The sequence below is a fragment of the Carcharhinus amblyrhynchos genome, chromosome 7, assembly GCF_965287045.1.
Source record: "Carcharhinus amblyrhynchos chromosome 7, sCarAmb.v2.hapA, whole genome shotgun sequence".
NCBI lineage: Eukaryota > Metazoa > Chordata > Chondrichthyes > Carcharhiniformes > Carcharhinidae > Carcharhinus > Carcharhinus amblyrhynchos.
In genome coordinates, this window is record NC_137330.1 from 46,926,537 (window position 1) to 46,948,766 (window position 22,230).

General features: G+C 41.3%; 1 protein-coding gene across 1 annotated transcript; it reads right to left on the reverse strand.

Moving 5' to 3' along the window:
* Positions 1 to 9,851: 9,851 nt before the first annotated feature.
* Positions 9,852 to 18,717, reverse strand: LOC145345584 (uncharacterized). Its single transcript, XM_080193421.1, has 21 exons — positions 18,695 to 18,717; positions 18,554 to 18,612; positions 17,486 to 17,613; positions 17,031 to 17,171; positions 16,769 to 16,849; positions 16,113 to 16,280; positions 15,939 to 16,035; positions 15,557 to 15,774; positions 13,947 to 14,100; positions 13,085 to 13,296; positions 12,010 to 12,124; positions 11,725 to 11,930; positions 11,528 to 11,645; positions 11,284 to 11,438; positions 11,119 to 11,195; positions 10,915 to 11,042; positions 10,592 to 10,781; positions 10,372 to 10,513; positions 10,197 to 10,290; positions 10,028 to 10,123; positions 9,852 to 9,946 (listed from the first exon to the last, which is right to left on the reverse strand). The coding sequence occupies exons 1-21, from the start codon at positions 18,715 to 18,717 to the stop codon at positions 9,852 to 9,854; spliced, it is 2,697 nt and encodes an 898-aa protein (XP_080049547.1).
* Positions 18,718 to 22,230: the final 3,513 nt, after the last annotated feature.

A 22,230-nucleotide genomic window follows, 5' to 3' on the forward strand; every position in this document is an offset into this window, starting at 1 on the left:
ATCAATCTAGTGAATCTCCTCTGTACCCCTCCAGTGCCAGTATATCCTTCTCCTTCCTCAAGTAAGGAGACCAAAACTGTACACAGTACTCTGGGTGTGGCCTCACCAGCACCTTATAGAGCTCCAACATAATCTTGCTGTTTTTAAAACTCCATCCCTCTAGCAATGAAAGACAAAATTCCATTTGCCTTCTTAATTATCTGCTGTACCTGCAAACCAGCTCCTCGTGATTCCTGCACAAGGTCACTGGGTGTCTGCACCACAGTATGCTGCATTTTTTTACCATTTAAATAATAGTCCATTTTGCTGTTATTCCTACCAAAATGGATGACCTCACGTTTACCAACATTACACTCCCTCTGCCAGACCCTCGTCCACTCACTTAGATTATCTATATTCTTTTGTAGACTACACTTGGTCCCCAACTCCAAATCATCTATGTAAATTGTAAACAATTGTCTTCCCAACACTGATCCCTGAGGCACACCACTAGTCACTGATCACCAACAAGAAAAACATCCAAATACTCCCACTCTTTGCTTTCTGTTAGTTAACCTATCCTCTATCCATGCTAATAAATTACCCGTAACACTGTGCACCTTTATCTTATGTAGTAGTCTTTAGTACGGCACCTTGTTAAATGCCTTCTGGAAATCCAGACACATCACATCCACAGGTTCCCCACTGTCCACCGCACATGTAATGTTCTCAAAGAATTCCACCAAATTAGTCAAACATGACCTTCCCCTCATGAACCCATGCTGTGTCTTACCAATGGGACAATTTATATCCAGATGTCTCACTATTTCTTCCTTGATGATAGATTCAAGCATTTTCCCTACTACAGAAATACTACAGAAACCTGCCATCCTTTCCTGGTCTGGCCTACATGTGACTCCAGAGTCACAGCAATGTGATTAAATCTCAGCTGCTCTCCAAGGGCAACAAGGGATGGGCAATAAAAGATGGCCAGCCAATGATGTCCAAGTCCCCTGAATGAATAAATTCAAAAAAAGGTCACATTAGGGTATGTTCTTGAAACTGACCTTAACAGGTTTGTAGACTGTTAAGAAATAAGTTGCTTACATCACATTCATCACATTGCTTAGAGACATGAATGATATGATATAAAGTGACAGCTTGTAAGAGATTAAATAAAATAAATAAACTGGATTTGTGAGGAAAAGTAGAGAGAGGTTTTCCTCTGAGAGCAAGACAAGGTGTGTACTGTTGAAGAAAACATCCAGTTAATCAAAAATGGCATTATACTCAACAGTAGGACAAGCTACTCCTGTTTCAATCAAGATGATCATCCATTCTTGTTTGTAAAAGATAGTTGATCAAATGCTAGATATTGGCATATTTTCTACCTAGAGAAAATGCATGAATATGTTATGATACAAAATTAATACTTGAGGAGGCAGTGATATATTGTGATATTGTCACTGGACTGGTAATGCGGAGGCCCAGTGTAATCCTTTGGGGACCAGGGTTTGAATCCCACCATGGCAGAATGTGAAAATTGAATTCAATAAAAAAATCTGGAATTAAAAATGAAATCTGCCATCCTTGAGGGAAAGAAATCTACTGTCCTTATCTGGTCTGGCCTACATGTGACTCCGGATCTACAACAATGTGATTGATTCTTAACTGGTCTCTGAAATAGCCCAGCAAGCCACTGAGTTCCAAGGCAATTAGGAATGGGCAACATTTGTTGGCCTTGTCAGTGACACCTACATCCCATGAAAGAATAAAGAAAATAAATGGCAATTGGGGTTGCTGGCCCAACCAGCAACACCCACATCCCATGAAAGAATTTTTTAAAAATTGAAACAATTCTCAGTGCTCATCATTAACAGCTACTGTAGCATTATACTGAGCTCTCAATGATAGCCAAAAAAACTGTTCTGTCAATTCCGTAATGAGCCTCCAAGATTTCATTTACAGTAAAGCTTTTAGTGCCATTAGGAAGATGAAATACAATTTGCCAAACTTTATTTTCAGCTTTCTGTACCTAAAACATCAATATTTAAATGTGAGTTAACTAATGAAATCAGATCATCATCACCGATGAGTCAGAAACTCTCAAAGTATAACAAAGAACAAAGAACAACCCAGCACGGGAAACAGGCCCTTCGGCCCAACGAGCCCGCGCCGCCGCATCCTCCTACACCTACCCTGCCCTGCGTGTATGCGAGTGGAACCCCTAACTTAGCCAGATTCAGGGGAGAATAGTGTCAATTTGGTATACTAATCAGCCTAAGAGCACATCTTTGGGGTGTGGGAGGAAACTGGCGCACCCGGAGGAAACCCACGCAACCACAGGGAGAATGCTCAAACTCCCACAGACACAGGCCCAACTCCATGTATCTGCACAGCTAGCAGTGCTAGTCACTGAGCTGTTGCGGCGCCAGTCCACTGGTCCAGAATCAAGCACACACACCGACACGAAGTACTAGGCCACTCCCGGAACTTCCAAGAGCAGCCCACGCACGACCCACCGTGTGCATGCCCCTTGTTTGACAACAAGGTGGACCGACATCTGCGGAATAAAAAGACAAAAACGTTAACATGTAAGTCTACATTTCCAGTGTCTCCCGAGGCTCTGACCCTATTTAATACCCTCTACTATAACCCTCCATCCTTGTTTCGCTCATGTGTCTATCTCAGTAAACCTTAAGCAAGTCCAACGTGCCTGCCTCCACCACCCTACTCAGTAGCGTGTTCCATACCCCCACGACCCTCTGCGTGAAGAACCTTCCTCTCATATCCAAATTATACTTCTCCCCCCTCACCCTTAGATCATGACCTCTCATAATTGTCCCCAATCTAGGGAACAGCTTATCACTATTGACTATCTATTCCCTTCAGTATTTTATATACCTCCATCATGTACCCCCTTAATCTTCGTCTTTCCAAGGAGAAAAGTCCCAGTTTCTCCAACCTTTCCTCATAACTCAGTCCTTCCATGCCAGGCAACATCCTGGTAAACCTCCTCTGCACTCTCTCCAGAGTCTCCACGTCCTTCCGGTAGTAAGGTGACCAGTAGTAAGATATGTAAGGTATGTTTCCCCGCAGCTACTCACGAACTGGGGAAGGATATCGAACCCACTCTCTTTAGTGCGGCACCTTGTCAAATGCCTTCTGGAAATCCAGATACATCACATCCACAGCTTCCCCATTGTCCAGTCCAGTGACAATATCACTATATACCATTGCCTCCTCCTCCCACTCTCACCATCCACCAAAATGCCAAGAGGCTCAAGATGCAGCGAGATATGCGTTGGCAAGATTGCGATTTCTGATTTTCACCAGTGACATAAAATACATTTCCATGGATTTATATTTCATTAATTCTGTCCCTCCTTGCTGATTATTGAACATCTCACCATATATTCACACTGCACTGATGTGACATCACATCAGCACGGTTTACAACAGGTTCACTCAGGGGCGTAAAGGTGAGCTTAGCCCCTGGGGAAGATGGACATGGCCAGGCAGTGACCTGGCAATGGTCCAGGCACTGGCCCTTAGCACAGTTTGACAGTCAGGTTGGCTCCATGCCATGCTGCCAGTATCAACATATGCCAGGGCAGACCCCAGTGGGAGCCTAATAGACAGGAAAAGTGGAGGGGAATTTCATTATTTGTAAGTGGTGATTCCAGTGATGGCCATTCTGGGGAGGGGGGGGGAAAGAGGGAATGGCATGCCGATTTGGGATAGTGGTGGGAGCAGCCCCTGAAGTCTCTGTGGTGAGCTATGGGAGTAAGGATTATTCATGTTTTGATCAGGGAACCCTTTGAACGTGGAGCCCTGATCTCCGTGCAGCTGGGCTTTGCCAGTGTGTTGCGCGCACGCACGCGCACACACACACACACACACACCTGATTTTTTTTTTGACAGAGTATGGCAAGATCTGGAGATAGGAACATGCCATTCTTCTTAGGCCTTGTGGTTTGGTAAGCAGGCTAGATGTTACTGCCTGGTTTCTGCTGTGATGTTACTTCTGTGTTTTGCAGTGTTATCTCCTTGTGCAAGCAAACAGTTCTTATAATAACTCTTTTGTTGTGAAAGTGGTTTAAGGTCATGTGATAACTGACCATGGTACATGGAAAGTAATCAACAGTCCATTCATTTAAATATGTAGCTTTCATCTCTCATGGTCAAAACACAATGGCAGTAGATAGGAGCCTTAGCACTTGGACAAAATCAATTTCATCAGCTCATCTTTTATTCTGTGCAGTTTTGGAAGCAGGTGATCTAAGACCCTAATTCTTGTTTTTATTTTGTTTATTCTTGGCAATGTGATGTGTAGCATTCCAGAAGGCTGTGGTTATAATAACTCCTAAAACTGGAGTTATGGAGTTTTCATAAGCTTAGCCAACTTAAATTTCCAAAAGTCAGGTGATTAGTACAGCCATTCTAAAAGTCCAATAAGATCTATTTTAAAACAAGGTACAGTTAACAATTTGTATTATTGTTTGGCCTGACAGAATACCTGCTACCCAGTCTTTATTATGATCATTTTTAATTCATGTTATTCTTTAAACTGAAATCTACCCAGTGCCAAAGTAAAAGCTATTTCTAATACAGAACATTACCAGTAACGTATAATATACTCCAAAAACCTAGTCTTTACTAACTATTAACCAAATTTCAGATATTGATTCTGCAAATACCAGCTGTAGTATGACCATTATATTTAAATTCCAATGTGCAGCTTAATTACCTTAGTGGCTACCCAACAGCCTAATCTTTTGCATTATTGGTGAATTATGATCACCAATTCTACACATTTTATCAATAATTTAAATGCAAGAGAACAATTCCTACCAACCCAACACTGCAAATATTCAAATGCACCAGTCATCTACCTTGATGCTTACAACAGATTACTGTGACAAATAGAACACACACCATAATCTTCAACTCTTAGCAATAGTGCCAACCTAGGAGGTGATGGAAACCCTACACTGTTTCCTTTTCCTTAATTGTGAAAGGTCTGGACAGGCAATTTCCCTGTACCATTTTCTCACAATGAAATGTATAATAATGGGCCTTGTCACTGATCACACCCCTTTGATTATACAAGAGGCTGCTTAGGACCAGGCAATTTGGAGATCCACTGCAAAACCTGTAGAATCAAATCCAACAAGGCAAGTCTCTACCCTACTCCATCCAGATATGCAACAGGAATTACCAGATGACTTTCTGGCTAAGATGCTCTTTCGAAGGCTGAAAAGCCTCCTTCTATAGCATAGGGATTCTATGGTTTAGAAGCTTGGTTGAGATCATTGCTCCAAACTGTGAATCTAATGCACTGGAATCCATGTTTATATAGGTTTAGTGGGTACATTTTTAATTATTCCTCAATGATGCTACAGTTTGTTTTGAAAAGTGCTCACAATAAGCAAGGCTCAAAATATTCTAAAAATACAACTTCTCACTTTGATATGAAATGCAGAATCTTCTTTGACAAGATGTCCAGAGATATCCATTAAGATGGCATTAAAAATATTTCACTAATACAATTTGGGAAGAATGGAATAGGGATTGAAATTATATTAGCCCTAGTGCCTTTTCCTATCTGCAGGCAATGTTACCCCATATAGATTCTGCTCACACTGGATCTCTTTTGCCAATAAGAAGTCTCACGATACCAGGTTAAAGTCCAACAGGTTTGTTTGGTAGTAAATGCCACTAGCTTTCAGAGTGCTGCTCCTTTGTCAGGTGAGTGGTGAGTTCTGATCACAAACAGGGCATATAAAGGCACATAGTTTACAGAATACTGATTAGAGAGAGAGAGAGAGAGAGAGAGAGAGAGAGAGAGAGAGAGAGAGAGAGAGAGAGAGAGAGAGAGTCTTTACAGCTAAATCAAGTCTTAAAAAAGGTGCAATGTGAGTGGAGATAGCATTAAGCATAGGTTAAAAAAGAGATGTGCACGTCTTCACTTGTATTGTCTGCATCATTGAGGTACTGGACAGCTACCTGCTCTCAAATGAAACAGTAGGAGCAGTCCATCTTTGTACCCTTTACACAACAGGTGGACCAGACACTATTAACAGTTGTAATCAAATGGCTTCCCACAGCATTTGTTCCTTGTATGTTTAATTCAAGTAACTCTATCCTGTGGTTTAAAATCAAGTAGTTATATTAAAAATGTCTGCTTAATGCCTTTTAACCTTTCATGTGCCAGGTATCCATCTTTGTGACTCTCCCCATCCTTCCACCACCCCACCCCATTACAACACCATCCTCATTTCAAAAGGTCAACATATCCATTTGCCTTAATTCCTTGTATCTACATGCTAAATGTTTGACTGAAGTACAGGACAACCAAACCCCTTTGTACTTCAGGAAAAGCAGATATTAAAATGGAGAAATGCTAAAAATCTTGATTCTCATTCATTTGAATCCTTGCTCCCCCATCTTCATATCATTGGAAGATTTGGCTACAGTTGAAGTCAGTCCCTTTATCCAAGTCTTGAATTTAGATTGCAAATAGCAGGAGGCCAAGCAAATGATCCTTGTGGCACTCTAATAGCCAACTTGACAATAACCCATTTGTCCCATTGTTTCCTATTAGCTATTCTTCTCTGAGAATGTGTCAGCCTCCATGGAGAGGTAGTAGTAGAGGCAGGTACAATTTTATTTAAATGTTTTTTTAAAAGCCAAGTAGGCAATTTGGACTGGCTTAGTGTAAATACTGGGTGGCATGGATAAGTTGGGCTGAAGGGCTTGTTTCTATGCTGTAAACATCCTGATCTCAAAAACTTGTAGCATATTGCATGCTTTTTGGGCATCCAAGATACATCTACAATTTCTCCTTTATGCACACTGAGTTACACCCTCATATCAATAAACTGTCAGTTTTTTTTTAAAAAACCCTATTGACTCATTTCTACAAGTCCTGCTTCACAACATTTTCCCCAATGACCAAGTTTGCAACTTTGTCATTACAACAGGATCTTGAACATCTAGGGAGAATCTTAGACTGCAATCAAAATGCCTACCATCTCTAGAGACCCAGTGGACATACAGGCCATCAAGTTCAGTGGATTTGTCACCTTAGTTTTCCTAGTGTCTTAAGTTCTACCTTCCTTTCAGGGGATGCTTTTTCCAGTCTTAGGTGAAGACTGATACTTTCTGCCACTGTTTTCCATCATCAATTCCTAGTCTCACCCAAGTTGCTTAGCTATTTTCCATTTCATACCTTTGAGACTTAAATTTCTTGCTTATTTTCTCATGCTTCACAGTTTAGTCATTGGGTAGAAACCAGCAGGCAATCTTCTGGATTACATTTTTTGCAGCATCAATTGTAGGTCTTTTCTTCCAATTTGATGCAATTTCTAACTTGCTCAGGTCACCATGGATGCTGTATTGAGTCTTTTAACCTTTGTGCAAATGTGGTCCATCTGCTACTGTACCAGAATGACTGTTGGAACCAGTTTGTTGTAGGTTAAAAGCATCAAATCACAGCCACTGCATTACCTCAGGATTATCTTAATTTTGTTATTGTGATTGGAACTTAACCAGCCTGTATTAGCTGTTCTTGAACTATTCTGCCTATTTCTCCCCACCCCCTGGTGCTCCAGTAGCAAACTGCAGTCAGTTGTGTCCTGGCTGCCAGCTGCTACTGAAATCCAAGCTCTGTTAAATCACTCAAGAAAAGTTTTGACCAGACTTGGACAGTATATTTGAATCTTACACTACAAGATCCCAACACTAAAGCTATGAAGCCATTTTTCAAATCTTTAGATAGAGATAAATACCCTTTAGGGTATTTTGGGAACCAAGAGGAAGACTTGATTAAAAGCCTGTCAAAGCCATCAGTGTACAATTGTAGATTTGCTATTAGAGTCTTTACTCCAAAATGGTTGGAGTTTAAGAATTTAAATACAATGCACCTTTTGGCAATTAAAAATATTAAACACAACTGTACACTGCTATCATCTCCATGATGGAAGGCTCTGTAGTAGACTTGGTTGCAAGAGCAGTAAGGGTGCTAATTTTGCTTCAAGTGGCTCTGATGGAACGAGATATTTTGTGCATCTAATACAGCTAGAGATTTAGGAGCAGGTACAGTAAGATTGTTTACAAAAAACCCACAAGACACCATTCTCAGGAGTAGAAGTGAAATTCTGTGCTTAGCTCTTTGTACAAGAGCTATGAACCCATCCAAGGTCAGGACATTTGCTGAGCTCATCAGTGATACAATAGCAGTTATCCACAAGTTACAGAAAGTTCACCCTAGAGTTGTTCCAACATGCCCTGGAACCAAGATCATTGTTCTGGCCTTGAGAATTTTGCCAGGGTATCCTAATCAAAATGAGAACCCAAGGACACCAACAAATTCTCATGGTCAGGATCTGCAGTGAACTGAGTATGTAGATGGGAATTGGGTAAGCACCCAAGTGGTAAGAAGTTGGTCTTGGAAAGCGTAGGCAGAAAATGAGATAGTCGAGTTTGCTATATAACCATACTATGATAATCCAGGATGGAAAGCAGCAATTATGCCCTTTAGAAAATTTAGCTCAACAAAAACTCAAAAATTTTAAAGAAACAGCACAAATCTCTGGATAAAACCAAGAGCAACTTGATAAATTCAGAGTTTTCTACTGCTCTAACTAGAACTTGAATTCCTGTTGTTATGTAAAAATTAGTAAGAGCTATGAATTCACAGAATGACCAGGGTTTACCATCTGCAGGGAGAAAAACCCCAAAATCCAGGAAGTTATGCTAAGTCAGAAACAGTTCTGAGCAAAGTCACTCAAGTTTCCCAAAAAAATTCAGATACAGGGACCTTTGGTCAGACTTTTCAAATAGACTATTGCAAATCAGCCAGAAATAAAGACAGGACTATCCTAGTTGATTTATCTGCTTTTTGGGCCACTACCATAGCAATAAGCAAACATGCCCCCTCCCCACAGTTCAATATGAAAAGGTGACTGGCTGTCTTAATTTGCAATTGGATGTGAAGTTCTTGTTCTAACTTGTGCTTGAAGTCACGAACATCCATAGGATCCCTACAATGCAGAAGGAGCCATTCAGCCCATCACATCTGCAACTCAATATCTTACCCCAGCTCTGTCCCATTTTACAGTTTGTGACTGTGGGAAAATCCAGAGCACCTGGGAGGAAACCCATGTAGAATGTACAAACTCCACAGACATCACCCAAGACTAGAATTTGAAAGTTCTGGGGAGCTGTGAGGAAACAAACTTATGTCTAGGAGATCACCTCACTGGGCTATTAGTACTTAAAATTAGTCCAAAGTTAAATGTGCAGCCTCCATCAGGAGACTTAATACACAATGTCAACTGAAACATTTAAAACATGTAACTGTTATGCCAAAGCCTGGTAGGGTTAACAGTTGTTTGGTGCAATCTGTATTACAGAAACAAGCTACATGTGATCAGAACTTTCTAGAACTAAACATGCTTTTATACCATTTTCAGCCTAATGATTTAACTTAACATGTAGAAGAATGTTTTTGCATTGGAACATTTAGCTGTGTGATCTGGGCTTGGATCTGTAAGCTCCAAGTCTGTCTTCAATACAATTCCTCAATGTCATGGGGGTCAATGGAGATCTATTACATCATGGCCACCTTACTATCACTGAAAAAGCTGATTACTATGATGATGATGATCTTGTTACTTGCCAAGATCTGTACTGATTGATTAATTACTTTTATACCCAGTTTCTTCAGACAATTGAAGTGAGCCAAAAGGGGTTTGGTTATTGAACCATGCCAGAAATTTGTTCAATTTGCCACTATGAAAGTCAAACCAAGAAATTTATAAATTTGAATAAGAGTTAACATTTATTAAAGTTTAGTGTAAACAAGTTCATTTGCAACCAACTATACCAAACATGATCAAAGCAATGATGATTATTGCTGAGCATCCAATTAGTATCCAGGAATAGGACTTCATGTAGTTATCTAGACAACAAAAAAGTTATTTAGTATTACTGAAAGCATTTCTTCAGCTAGCCAATCTAAAATTTTTTTCTCTCTAAAAACCTTTTGTAATCTTGTTTTCAATAGGGAATTCTTCCAAGTACACTGCTCTTGATGATACATATCCTTGCAGCTTCTGTTCTGCATCAGTGCTCCGACCTGCAGTTGTACACAACTTGTGTCAGTACAAGTGTCACAAGGTGACTATTATTCTGATTTTAGAGTGCCTTACCCATTCGTTGTTTTCCCGGTACACAGAGACCAGGACAGAGGAGCTTGTTTACTGGTTCTGTCCTGCACAAGACTACACTGCAGTGAAAATATACCTAAGACAAAGGCAGCATTGTTAGCAAGGACATGTAGAAAATGCATTGTTGCAAACGATGTTGTGCTGAAGCAATCCTCACCTGCTCCAAGATGTCAGCATTTCCCAAGATAAAAGCAAACATCTTGACTTCAAACCTTTTGAAGTGAGTGGGATATCTGACCCTCTCACTCCTGCTTACTGGATGGAAGATAGTCACATGCATGTCAGCCTTGTTCTCACAGCTGTGAAAATAAAAAGGCAATTGGTTACCCAAATTCAAATCATTGAACTTCCAATGAGAGAAGCAGCTCATTTCTTGCCTGTTGACAACAACTGGCCACTGTGGAATGCCATGTTGGTCTTGTGATGCAGTTGCCCAGCAATCTTGCAGGAACAATTCAATTTGTGGGTCTTCATTGTGCAACAGTTGCACTTCAAAGTAGAGGGGGTCAGCCAAATATTTCACCACTGGATAGTCACTGTCTTCATACAGGTTAGAGTATGACACTTCTGCAAAACAAGCACATGAAAATCATGTCATGAACTTCATTTCAAATTGACCTTGGCTATTAAAACAAATAACGTACTGATATTTGCTTTAGAGCCATTTTATGCAAGTGACTTTTATACTAGCTACTTTTACCTTTGGCAAGCTGCATAGCCAAGACTAGAGGCCCATATCCAGGAGAGACTACTGGCTGAGGATTAACCTGGTGTTCAAACTGGTGATGCAGTGTGTCATTTACATGGTAATGACATGATATTGCAAGCCTAGGGAGGAACAAACAAACAGTTACTTACTATTTCACATACCCACCAAAAAAAAGCCCTTTGCTCAGATTCTTACCTATATATGGGATTACTAGGTGCTGACTTTTTGAAGTATGCCACTTCATTCTCATAGATCATGTAATCCTGCTCAAACTATTAGAGAAGTTAAAGTCAATTAGATGCCTGTTCAGCCTGAAATGCAAGCTTGTATTTTAAAATAGAAAGCCAGTTACTGGCTTACCCGTCTACTTGTTCCACATGAGGCTGCAGTAAATTCAAAGGTGGCTTGGAATTCTGTACTCTCCTTTGGCTTGCAGGCTTTATCTTTCAACATCATTCTGCCATCTATTCCCAATAGTGCTTCAAGTTTTAGAGCAGTAATGACAATTCTTCCATCTGGGAAACAAGCTAAGGAAAAGAAACTGGTCAGTGTCATTCCTATACAGAGACTGACATATCAGGGAGTATGCAAGTCAAGAGCTTACTTAGAAGGTTGCCTATTGAAAAGCTGCAAGAAATAGAGAAGTTGACTAGCACATCCAGGGTTTTATTATCCCTGAGCTTGAAGTCAAATCTATTGCGAAGGCCTTGATTGTTTAATGCCTGCAATTAAAAAAACCACAATTAGTTAGGCTCATCTGAAGTTACATCAAATCAGGATACTGGATAAGCAGCAACTTACTTCATGGACAACTGGAGCTGCATCATGTGGAATTGTGATTACTGAGTGGGTACTGTTCTTGCTCAAGGTATAACCATGCTGCTCAGCATAACGAGGGGTTAGCTGTACATTTCCAATGAAAGGAATCCAGTAATAATCTGATGTTTCATGTGTCACCACCAGTGTGATGTTCTCTTTGTCACAAAAGCCATTTGCCACAGGAAGTGCTGATGGGAACATTTTATTTTGTTATTTCAGAACATTGAAATTGCCTTTTAAATCTGCATTTGGAGAAAAGGCCCTTACCTATTTTGTGCTTGTGTATTAAATGAGCTACATATACAAATGTTAGATTCTCTGGTACCACAGTCAGTGTGTAGATGGCATCAAGGGTATATTGTTCAATGCCATCTCCTATATACTGAGAAAAAAAAGGAAAAAAGGTTAGTAATGTGACCAAGCAGCAGTGTAGAAACAACCCAGATATTCTACATGCATTTTAACTAAAGCATTGATAAGGTTCCACATGGTAGGCTGGTGCCAAAAAAGTTAATCACATGGGATCAAGGGCAAACTAGCTTGGGCATAGCAGTGGAGGTCTTGGATTGGAAAAATGTGACTAGTGGTGGTCTGCAGGGTTCTACTGGGACCTGTGCTGTTTGGTACATAGCAGTGATTTGGAAGATGTAACTGGTCTGATTAGTATGTTTGTGGGCAAAAATTGCTAGAGTTGTGGATAGGAATGAACATTGTCAAATAATACAGCAGGCTAGAAAATTAGGTGGAGAAAATGGCAGATGGAATTTAATCTAGATAAATGCAAAGTGATGCATTTTGGTAATTCTAATGCAGCAGGAGCTATAAGTGTCAGAATTCTCAGGAGTATAGATACAGGGAGCTGGGTGTGCAAATCCATAGATCCTCAAAAAGGTGACACTGCAGGTGGAAGAGGCATATGGCACGCTTGCCTTTACTGGCCAGGGCATAATGTTGGACTATGTTGCTGAGGCCACATTTGGATAGCTGCATTCAGTTCTGGTTGCCACACTACCAGGATGGAGGCTTGAGACTGCAGAAAAGGCTTACCAAGATGTTGGCTGATATGAAGTGTGTGAGTAAACTAGGGTTGTCCTCCCTGGACAGAGGGACAACCCAATAGAAGTTTATACAATGAAGGGTATAGGTGGCTTTGGGGGGGCGTACACACTACCAGAGTGGTTGAGGCAGACACGCTAGGATCATTAAAAAAAGATAGCCACATGAACAGACTAGGAATATAGAGGGATACAAATGGATGGTCTAGTTAGGAACACTTGATTAATGCAGGCTTGGAAGACTAAAAAAGGCCTGTTCCTCTGCTGTATTGTTTTGTTTTCGTTACCTTTCTGTGTACAACTGGTGACTCCATTGGAACTTCAAGAATGAAGATTCTATTTAGGACAGTCTCATTGTTAGTCCCATTGTATACATTAAACATCTGGTTTTCTTCATCCACAGGGAAGGATGAAGTGTCCAGAGTGAGTTTTTTTAGTTCAACATCAGGAAGAAAGTTGCCCAGTGTGACATTGAATAGCCATTGCTCAGGATTGGTCTCTGAAAAACATGAAAAGCTAATTTTGTACAGTGGATGAACAGCAACCACCATGGGCATTGGTTTTTGTTTAGTTGCACTTGCTGTAAATGTCACATGCACAGTTCAATGTTTTTCTGCCATGTTTACCCTTAGCACTGGTATGATTTACAGGAAAAGCATGTGTACAAAAGTTAGAATTTGTGCCATTTCAGATGGAACAAATTTAGCAGAGATTGGGTGACTGAGGCAGCAAGGGCTCATCTGGTGTTAATTTGCAATCTTAATATAGGATGGTCATTTTCAAATTTCAGCTATGAATAATTTCCCCAATTATTCAATGCATTAGGCCCATCTTGTTTTCTTGATAAAAGGTTGAATTCAACAATGGCCTGTGACTATCAGACCATTAAAATGCTCTGACAGTGATGTTTGCACAGCCAGCCATTGCTTGTAGGGCATAGTTTCATCTGCCAAGGCAGATCAATTGCCATAATTAACAAGTCAGATTTAATTCTTAGTAAAACCTTAAGTAGGCTGTGATCTTCCAGATGTTAGGCAACAGTATGAATGCTTCCTCAGGTCACATTCATTGCTAACTGGGGGAAGCTCACCCCTTCCCACCATGCAAAATATGCTAGTTCTGCCATGCTTAGTTTTAAAAAGTACATACCGTCAGTGAAAACCAGGGGCTGAGGAATAAATGGAGTAGTAACTGGACGGATCACATTTATTTTATTCAGTCCCCATGTTTCATCTTCCCATGAGTGTTCCAAGAAGAGGTTAATGCTGTATATAATACCATACTGTCCATCTACCACATGGCTCTGAAAACGTGGAAGACAATTCAGAGTGTTAGTTGTCTATGTTCCAAATTCAGTTTGTTTTAACCTGAAGTGCAGGAGCACAATTGCCAACTTGGAAATTTTGGTGAAAGTGAAGAAATGCTGCTTCTCATATTTCACCACCCCCCCACCCCATCCAAACAAGAAGTTCAAATTGCTGGGGAGATACAAGCATTGAATTTAAAATTTATAGCTTTGTTATTTTGTGTAGTATTATTTCCAAAATTTGTGCATTAGAGCAGGGTTGGTGAGGTGTAGCAAGATGTAATCAACAGTGGCTAGTTAGGGAACATGGACTCCTAGCTAGGGAGCTTAGGCATTGATACACCTGGGGAGGTTACCTGTGCACTTTGGTCCATCAAGGATGGGAAGCAATGAGGCAGAAAGCAACAATGGAATAGCCACTGTCAAGCACGTTTGGTGTTCTTGCAGCTGAAAGCAGGGAAGATGAGGGAAACTCACTACACCACTTTTTGGTGAAGAGGGCACAGAAACAGGAAAGGGAGGGGGGCAGGGGCAGTAAAGACAAAACCTAAAAAAGGTAGTTGTGCTGCAGGGCCAAGTATAGTTAGAGATAAGATACTGTTCTCTGCAGCTGAGAACCATCCAGTAGCAGGGTTAAAGGATACCTCAGGGCTGGACAGAAAGTGGGAAGGTAGGATTTGGTTCTGGTCTATAAAAGGCTAACTAGTGAATATTTAGGAAAGCAAAAATACAAGAGCAAAATTTGGCACAGGAGTGGATGTGCTTTAAAGACTGGAGTGAGAAATAGGAAATGTCCCACAGACCCAAACCTTTCTCTTTCTGCCTCTTTTCCCCCCCCCCCCCCCCAAATATGAGCAATACCATTGGGACAGCCTCACCTTGACAATATTGGATCAGTCTTCACAATTTGCAAAGCAGACAGTAGAGTGTTTCAAAACAAAAAACTGTTGAGGGGAGGTTCATGCAAGAGATTTGGAAAAGGCAATGCAATCATGCCAGATCAGGTGGCTAACCAGTAAATAAAGAGGGCATGCCCCAGCTGCAAAATTTTGTAAAGTGGAGGAGGAGTTAATTTAATGTTTTCCATTATTAATTCCCAATCAACTGATGAAGTGGCAGATACTTGAATATTTTGTCAATGAAATACAAAACCAGGAGGTGAAAAGACTCCAAAAATAGAGATTAGTAAAATGTCCCACATCTTAGGATAGTTTCAGTCCAGGTGGATTGAAGCGTGTAAGTTTTCAGTGTGCCAGTGCAAGTCAGAATGAGACAGTGTGATGTACATGGAAGGGGCAAATCAAGGTCATAAAATCTGTTCAGCTATGATCTTATTCATATGGCAGAGCAGGCTTGATTGGCCTATATATATTTCCTTATTGTGAAATCAGGCTTTGATATTTGTTAGTTGTGACAATCCACAAATAAAAAAGGCATCCAATACTTTACCAACCTTATAATGTCCATCTGGTGCTCCAATTGGTACCCTTATAGCAAGGGTTGTATCATTTTTAACAAGAGTATAATTTTGTTCTGCCATTTTTATGGGGTCCAACTTCATGCCATTGACTCCCATGGAAGTGTTGTCTTGGTGAATGGCACTGGTCACAATTGGAGTCAAGACTCTTGGCAGAGTCCACATGATAATGTCATCAGTAAACAAAATACCATCTGAGGGATTACAGTAAATTAGAAGTTGTTAATGGCAAGATATCTTTAGTCCAGATAAAAGTAAAGGCAACTCCCTGCAAGGACTATAGAAAGATAGCTTGGATTCAGATCAAAAGGAAGACAGTTGAAACTGAGTTTGGGAGTATTAATATTTGGCTCCTTACCAACAGGACAAGCCATTGCAGTGTCAACAACAAAAATCATCCAATACTGTTTGTAAAAGGTACTTGATCGTATGACAGACAAAGGCACACCTTGGACCTAAAAACCAAAACAAGTCATGTGTCAGTCTTGACATTTTGGGTCTCAAGGAAGTGAAGTGGTACTAGTGAACTCACCAAAACAATTTGAGCCTCATTTGTGTGATATGGAGCACGAAACAATATACGTGACACTGTTGTATTGATTTGATAGTTCATTTTTTGGGCTTCTTTCACAGTCATATGCTTTCTGCCACCAGGGATGTGAAATACTACCTGCCATATTTTACTTTCTGCACTAGTTGCCTAGATGAAAAGAGAAATTTTCTATTTTACCAATAGTTGCAACAAGCATGGCAAGGTTTGCAAGTTATTATTCAACATTTAAAATTTGATGCACATGAGCAAAGCCATGGAAGGAATAAAGACCAAGACAGAAGTCCTCAAAAAGGTAATATTTGCAACTTCTGACATTCAGGCAAAGTCTGAACTCATGAACATTAACTACAGTACATTATGAAAAATCAATAATTTTATGCCAAGATAATTTTGGCTAAGTCAAAAATTTTCAATGCAACAATTTTAGCTGCCAACATGGATCATTATATAAAATGCTTTAGCAAAAAGCTATCTGGTTAATGTACTTAGTGACTCCAGACCTATAAGCAATCCGATTGCTCATCTCTTGTTCAGAAGCAGTTGAGTCAAATGCTGGCTATCCAGCAATAAGTCCCACACAAAAAAAAATGCAAGAGTACGAGCAGCATTGAAAGTCATTCCCCACGATTTCTTACTTCTGGAAGTACTAATGACCAGTCTTGAGCATCTTGTGCATAATCTTCCTCAATTGGTGGTATATTTCTTTGCACTGAGACCTGCACATGAAAGATTTGATAACTTGAGTAATGCATTAAAAGTACAAGTTGGTGATAATGGCAGCAAACAAAAGTTAAAATTGTTTGATTAGATTCTACAATTTATTACTGGCTGAATTCTGATCTCCTCAACTGCTATTAAGTCAATCAATAATGCTAATCATAACAAAACATGACTTACCTGCATATAGTTTTCTTCACAGAAAATTTCTCTGGCAGCCCATGGTGAGTACATACAAGATAGAATTTGAATATATGTTGAAGACACTAATCTGCTACTTCCTACTTGTATTTGTACAGTGAGGTTGAACTGTTCATCAGCCTGCAAAAGTGTAAAAGCAGTAAAGGTCACAATTGGACATGGTTATTCTATACACTTTTGCCTATCCCACATTTAAGTAATTCTGGTATCATGGATTCTACTGTCAGATGAAGGTTTACTAATTATTAGAACATCAGATTCAGGTTAAAAATATGACATTCAAATTAAAGTGCATAGAGTCCTAAGCTCAGTTTTCCCCCCCCCACCCTTGAACTCTTGTTTCTGGCACCAGCCCACCCCAAGAGATACCAAAACCTTTTTTTTGGGGGGAAAAAAAAGAGGAAAGCATGTTTTAAAAAAAAATCACATCTTACCACACTATGCACACAACAGCTAAGGATGGAGGCACGGAATTCAACATTATTCCAGGGATCCACTGCAATTGTGTAACCACATTGTGAAGCAAAGCTTGGTGTGACAAGATAGATATTGCCAGCTGGATCTGGTAACAGCAAAAAAATTTGAATTTTAATTTAGATTTAAAACATCTCATTTTATTAGTGCGACTATCCTAAAACAAGACGTGCTTTCAGCTGAGAAAATATACAAAAAAAAGGATCAACAGGTGTATACGAGATCATGTATCCATTCCAATTTGCCTTCTTTAAAAAGAAAACACCCGATAAGATGTTAGTCTGGTAACCAAGCTTGAGCTACATGCGATTGTCAAGGGACAAAGTCACTCCCTGGACAAGGCAGACGCAATTGTGGGGGAGCTGTTTTTGCATTTCTTCAATTGATTACTTTATCTGGATGCACTGAAAGTCGTCAGGGTAAATATCAGGCAACCTAATAAACATTGCATTTTATATCTTTTTGCACGATATGCGAAGCAAATTATTCAAAAAACTTTTAATGCAATAAACTGCATACACGTACGAGAATTAACTTGCTACTGCACTCCACATTTGTTAAACACCCATTAAACTACCAATAAGTGGTTAGCGTCTCACGAAAGAGACACAGGATTACTTTTTGCACGCCCCACTTTGGTTCTTTCAAAGAACTACACTTCTTTGCATTTCAGCAAGCACCATCACGGTACATTGATCCTCAGATTCGGGTGCAGTGAAGTGGCTATAATTCCTGAATTACACGGCCCGTGACACTGCACAAGGTTCCCATTACATTTGTCCCAGTGTTAGAAGCCGAGAAACTTTTACAAGTAAGCGAATAAAGGTAGCAGCTGCTAACTCACCAATAACACTAATCTGCCAAAACTTCCCAGCAAGAAAGTGCTTACTGAGTCCAACCCAAAAGACACTGTCACGGCACTCAGTCTTCAGGAAACCTACAGAAGTGAACCACAGGAATTTCTTCAGTATTAAACTCCAGACCTTGTGAAACGACAGAAGGATACGCGGTTTAGCAGCAACACTGACCTGGAGGCGCAGTTTGCATCCATACGACAGGCGTTATCACAACTACCGATAATATCAATCTGTTAAACAAACAGGGCAGCCGTGAACACAAAGATGGGAAACTCCTTTCCGACTCTCTTCACATTGCAAAAAAAAACTTACCGAAATAACAGGGCAGACGGCATAGTCCAAATTCTATCCTCAAACTGCCCCGTCCACGTCTTTAAGCTGTTTCCTCCGAACAGAAATGAAATGCAGACACACTCCCAGTGAAGAGGCGCGCGCTATTTAACCCGGGCTCCGGGCTGAGAGTCACGCGCTCATCAGCAGCACCTGCTGCGGGTTCCCAGGGCATCAGCCAGTGGCCGAGCCTTGCCCACAATGGATGGGGGGGAGGATAAGCACAGACTCCAGAGACTACAAAAACCATGTACAGTATAGACATATACACAAATGCTAACTATATTCTATAATCATAGGTTTGACTCCAATGCCGGAGTTCGAGGTGTACACTGCTGAAGGCACGAGTGCCAGTAATGGGATAAAGTGAAACAGTCTGAGCAAGCATGGACAATGATGGAGAAACGATGCTGAAGTAGACTGTGTCAAGGACTGCAGAAAAGACCAGCCGGGATAATGTACCAGGGTCACATAGAATACTGTGTGTCTTTGATGTCGGATCATTTTGGTGCTGTGATTGAGAAAAACGTTTTCAGTGATTCAAAGCGAGTTGTGGCCTCTTTTAAGGTCAAACCAAATAAACAAACTCAAATCAGGACAAAGTAAAAGGGGCAGCTCCCCAAAAGGAAGGGGTGTCTTCTGGATCAAACCAAGTAAACAAACTTAAATTACATTCGGACAAAAAAAAAGGCCGGCTCCCCAAAAAGAAGGGGAACAGTCCGAACAAGATCAAAGTACAAAGGAAGCTTAAAAACGTCAAGTTAAAATGTGATTATTAGAGTCGGTCTTTCGGGCCAAACAAGTAAACAAACTTAAATTACGTTCGGACAAAGAAAAAGGGGGCAGCTCCCCAAAAGGAGGGGGAACGGCCCGAACAGAAACAAAAAGTACAAAGGAAACTTAAGACACGTCAAATCAAAATGTGATTGTCGGGGTCTGTAACGCACCTCAGCGCCTGCGGTGCCCAATGGGCGCAGAAGGTGTTAACTGCGCCCGTGGACACCACATGCTCCCTCTCCAGGGACACCTGGCTACGAATGTAGCTGCGTTAGAGTGGCAGACAGTCGATTGCCCGCTGTAAATGACGCGTTTCGCCAGGCCCAGGAGCAGGTTTCAAAGCAAGTTGTGGGGAAAAGTCCATATATGTGTGGGAGGACGTTGATGGGTAATGCCATGTGTAAGCAGCTCAGATAAAAATACGACTGGAAATTAAACATTGGACATAATGGTGATTGTGTTTTTGTGTGTGTGTGTGTGCGCGCGGGTGTGGGGGGGGGGGGGAATGATGAGTGACACCATCTATGAAGTGGAAAATCTTTACAACTTTAACATTTACTGGGACCAGATAAGTGATTATCAAATAGACTGCACAGCAAAGCAAAACACAGCAGATACATTGAGGCAAGTGGTCCTCTTTCGATGTCCTAGTGCATTGAACTCAAGCTGAAAGACGCACTCTGTCCAGTGGAAGCTTGTTGCAGTCGAGATCCAGGTCGGTGTGAAATAACATTTCAAATGTGTCCTGGCATCTGCTGAATCTTCTCCATGAATGGAGGTAGAATTAGGGACCTTGTTGTGAAGGATCCTCTTGGGAAGAGTGATCATTGTATGGTGGAGTTTCTGATGCAGATGGAGGAGGAGAAAGTAGGATCCCGGACCTGTGTCCTTTGTTTGAACAGAGGGGAGTACGATAGGATGAGAGAGGAATTGGTGAATGTAGATTGGGGGCGCAGATTGGGAGGTAGGTCTGCTGAGGAACAGTGGAGGATCTTTAAGGAGATCTCTCTTGGTGCTCAGCAGAAATTTATTCCGATGGTAAAGAAGGATCGTAGAAGAAGAGATAGCTGTGGATAACGAAGGAGATAAAGGAGAGTATTAAATTAAAAGCTGATGCGTTTAGAGTGGCTAAGAGTAGTGGGCGAGAAGAGGATTGGGAGAGGTTTAAATATCAGCAAAGAATGACGAAGAAGTTGATAAAGAAAGGAAGGATAAACTATGAATCTAGGCTCGCGCTAAATATAAAAAAGGACAGTAAGAGTTTTTATAAATATATAAAAAGGAGAAGGCTGGCTAGGGTGAATGTTGGACCTTTGGAAGATGAGAGGGGGGATTTAGTGGTGGGGGATGAGGAAATGGCTGAGGCCTTGAATAACTTTTTTGCTTCGGTCTTCACGGAGGAGGATGCGAATAGTTTGCTGGGTGTTAACGATGGAAAGGTGGTAGGAGTGGAGGGCCTGAATGAGATCATTGTTACTAGAGAGGCAGTGCTCGACAGACTAGAGGGACTGATGGTGGACAAGTCCCCAGGACCGGATGGAATGCATCCAAGGGTTCTGAAGGAAATGGCAGAGGTGATAGTGGATGCCTTGATGATTATTTTCCAAACCTCGCTGGATTCCGGGGAAGTGCCGGAAGATTGGAAAACGGCAATGTTACGCCGCTGTTTAAAAAGGATAGCAGGCAAAAGGCAGGGAATTATAGGCCGGTTAGTTTAACGTCTGTTGTAGGAAAAATGCTTGAATCTGTAATCAGAGAGAAAATAGCATGGCATCTTGAGAAGAATTGTTTGATAGAGCAGACGCAGCACGGTTTCGTTAAGGGGAAGTTGTGTCTGACGAATTTATTGGAATTCTATGAGGATGTGTCTTGTGCGGTGGATAGAGGGGAACCGATTTTCAGAAGGCGTTTGATAAGGTGCCGCACAAAAGGTTGTTATAGAAGGTTAGGGGGCATGGAGTTGGGGGTAGGGTGTTAGCGTGGATAGGGGATTGGCTGTCAAATAGGAGGCAGAGAGTGGGTGTCAATGGGTGCTATTCAGATTGGCGGTTGGTGACTAGTGGAGTGCCCCAGGGATCAGTGCTGGGGCCTCAGCTATTTACCATTTATATAGATGATCTAGAGGAGGGAGCCAAGTGTAAGGTGTTGAAATTTGCTGATGACACGAAGATAAGTGGAACAGCAAATTGTGCGGAGGGTGTGGAAAGTCTGTAGAGGGATCTAGATAGGCTGAGTGAGTGGGCGAGGACCTGGCAGATGGCAATGTTGGCAAGTGTGAGGTTATCCACTTTGGTAGGAATAATGGTAGGAAGGACTACTACTTACAGGGCGAAAAGCTGCAGCATGCTACGGTGCAGAGGGACCTAGGGGTCCTTGTGCATGAGTCGCAAAAACCCAGCCTACAGGTGCAGCAGGTGGTCAGGAAGGCAAATGGGATGCTGGCCTTCATAGCATGGGGGATTGAATATAAAAGTAGGGAGGTCTTGCTGCAACTGTACAGGGCACTAGAGAGGCCGCAGCTGGAGTACTGTGTGCAGTTTTGGTCGCCACACTTGCGCAAGGATATTTTGGCCTTGGAGGCAGTGCAGAGGAGGTTCACTAGGCTGATACCGGAGTTGAGGGGGTTGAGCTATGAGGAGATGCTGAATAGACTGGGCTTGTACTCGTTAGAGTTTAGAAGGATGAGGGGAGATCTCATTGAGACGTATAAGATGATGAAAGGGATGGATAGGGTAGAGGTG

Coding starts and splice junctions, on each gene's coding strand:
- LOC145345584 (XM_080193421.1), bottom strand. CDS start 18,717: ATGCCGTCTGCCCTGTTATTTCG. Junction 18,613..18,694: donor CCGTCTGCCCTGTTATTTCG/GTAAGTTTTTTT, acceptor TTTGTTTAACAG/ATTGATATTATCGGTAGTTG. Junction 11,646..11,724: donor CAGCTCCAGTTGTCCATGAA/GTAAGTTGCTGC, acceptor TTTTAATTGCAG/GCATTAAACAATCAAGGCCT.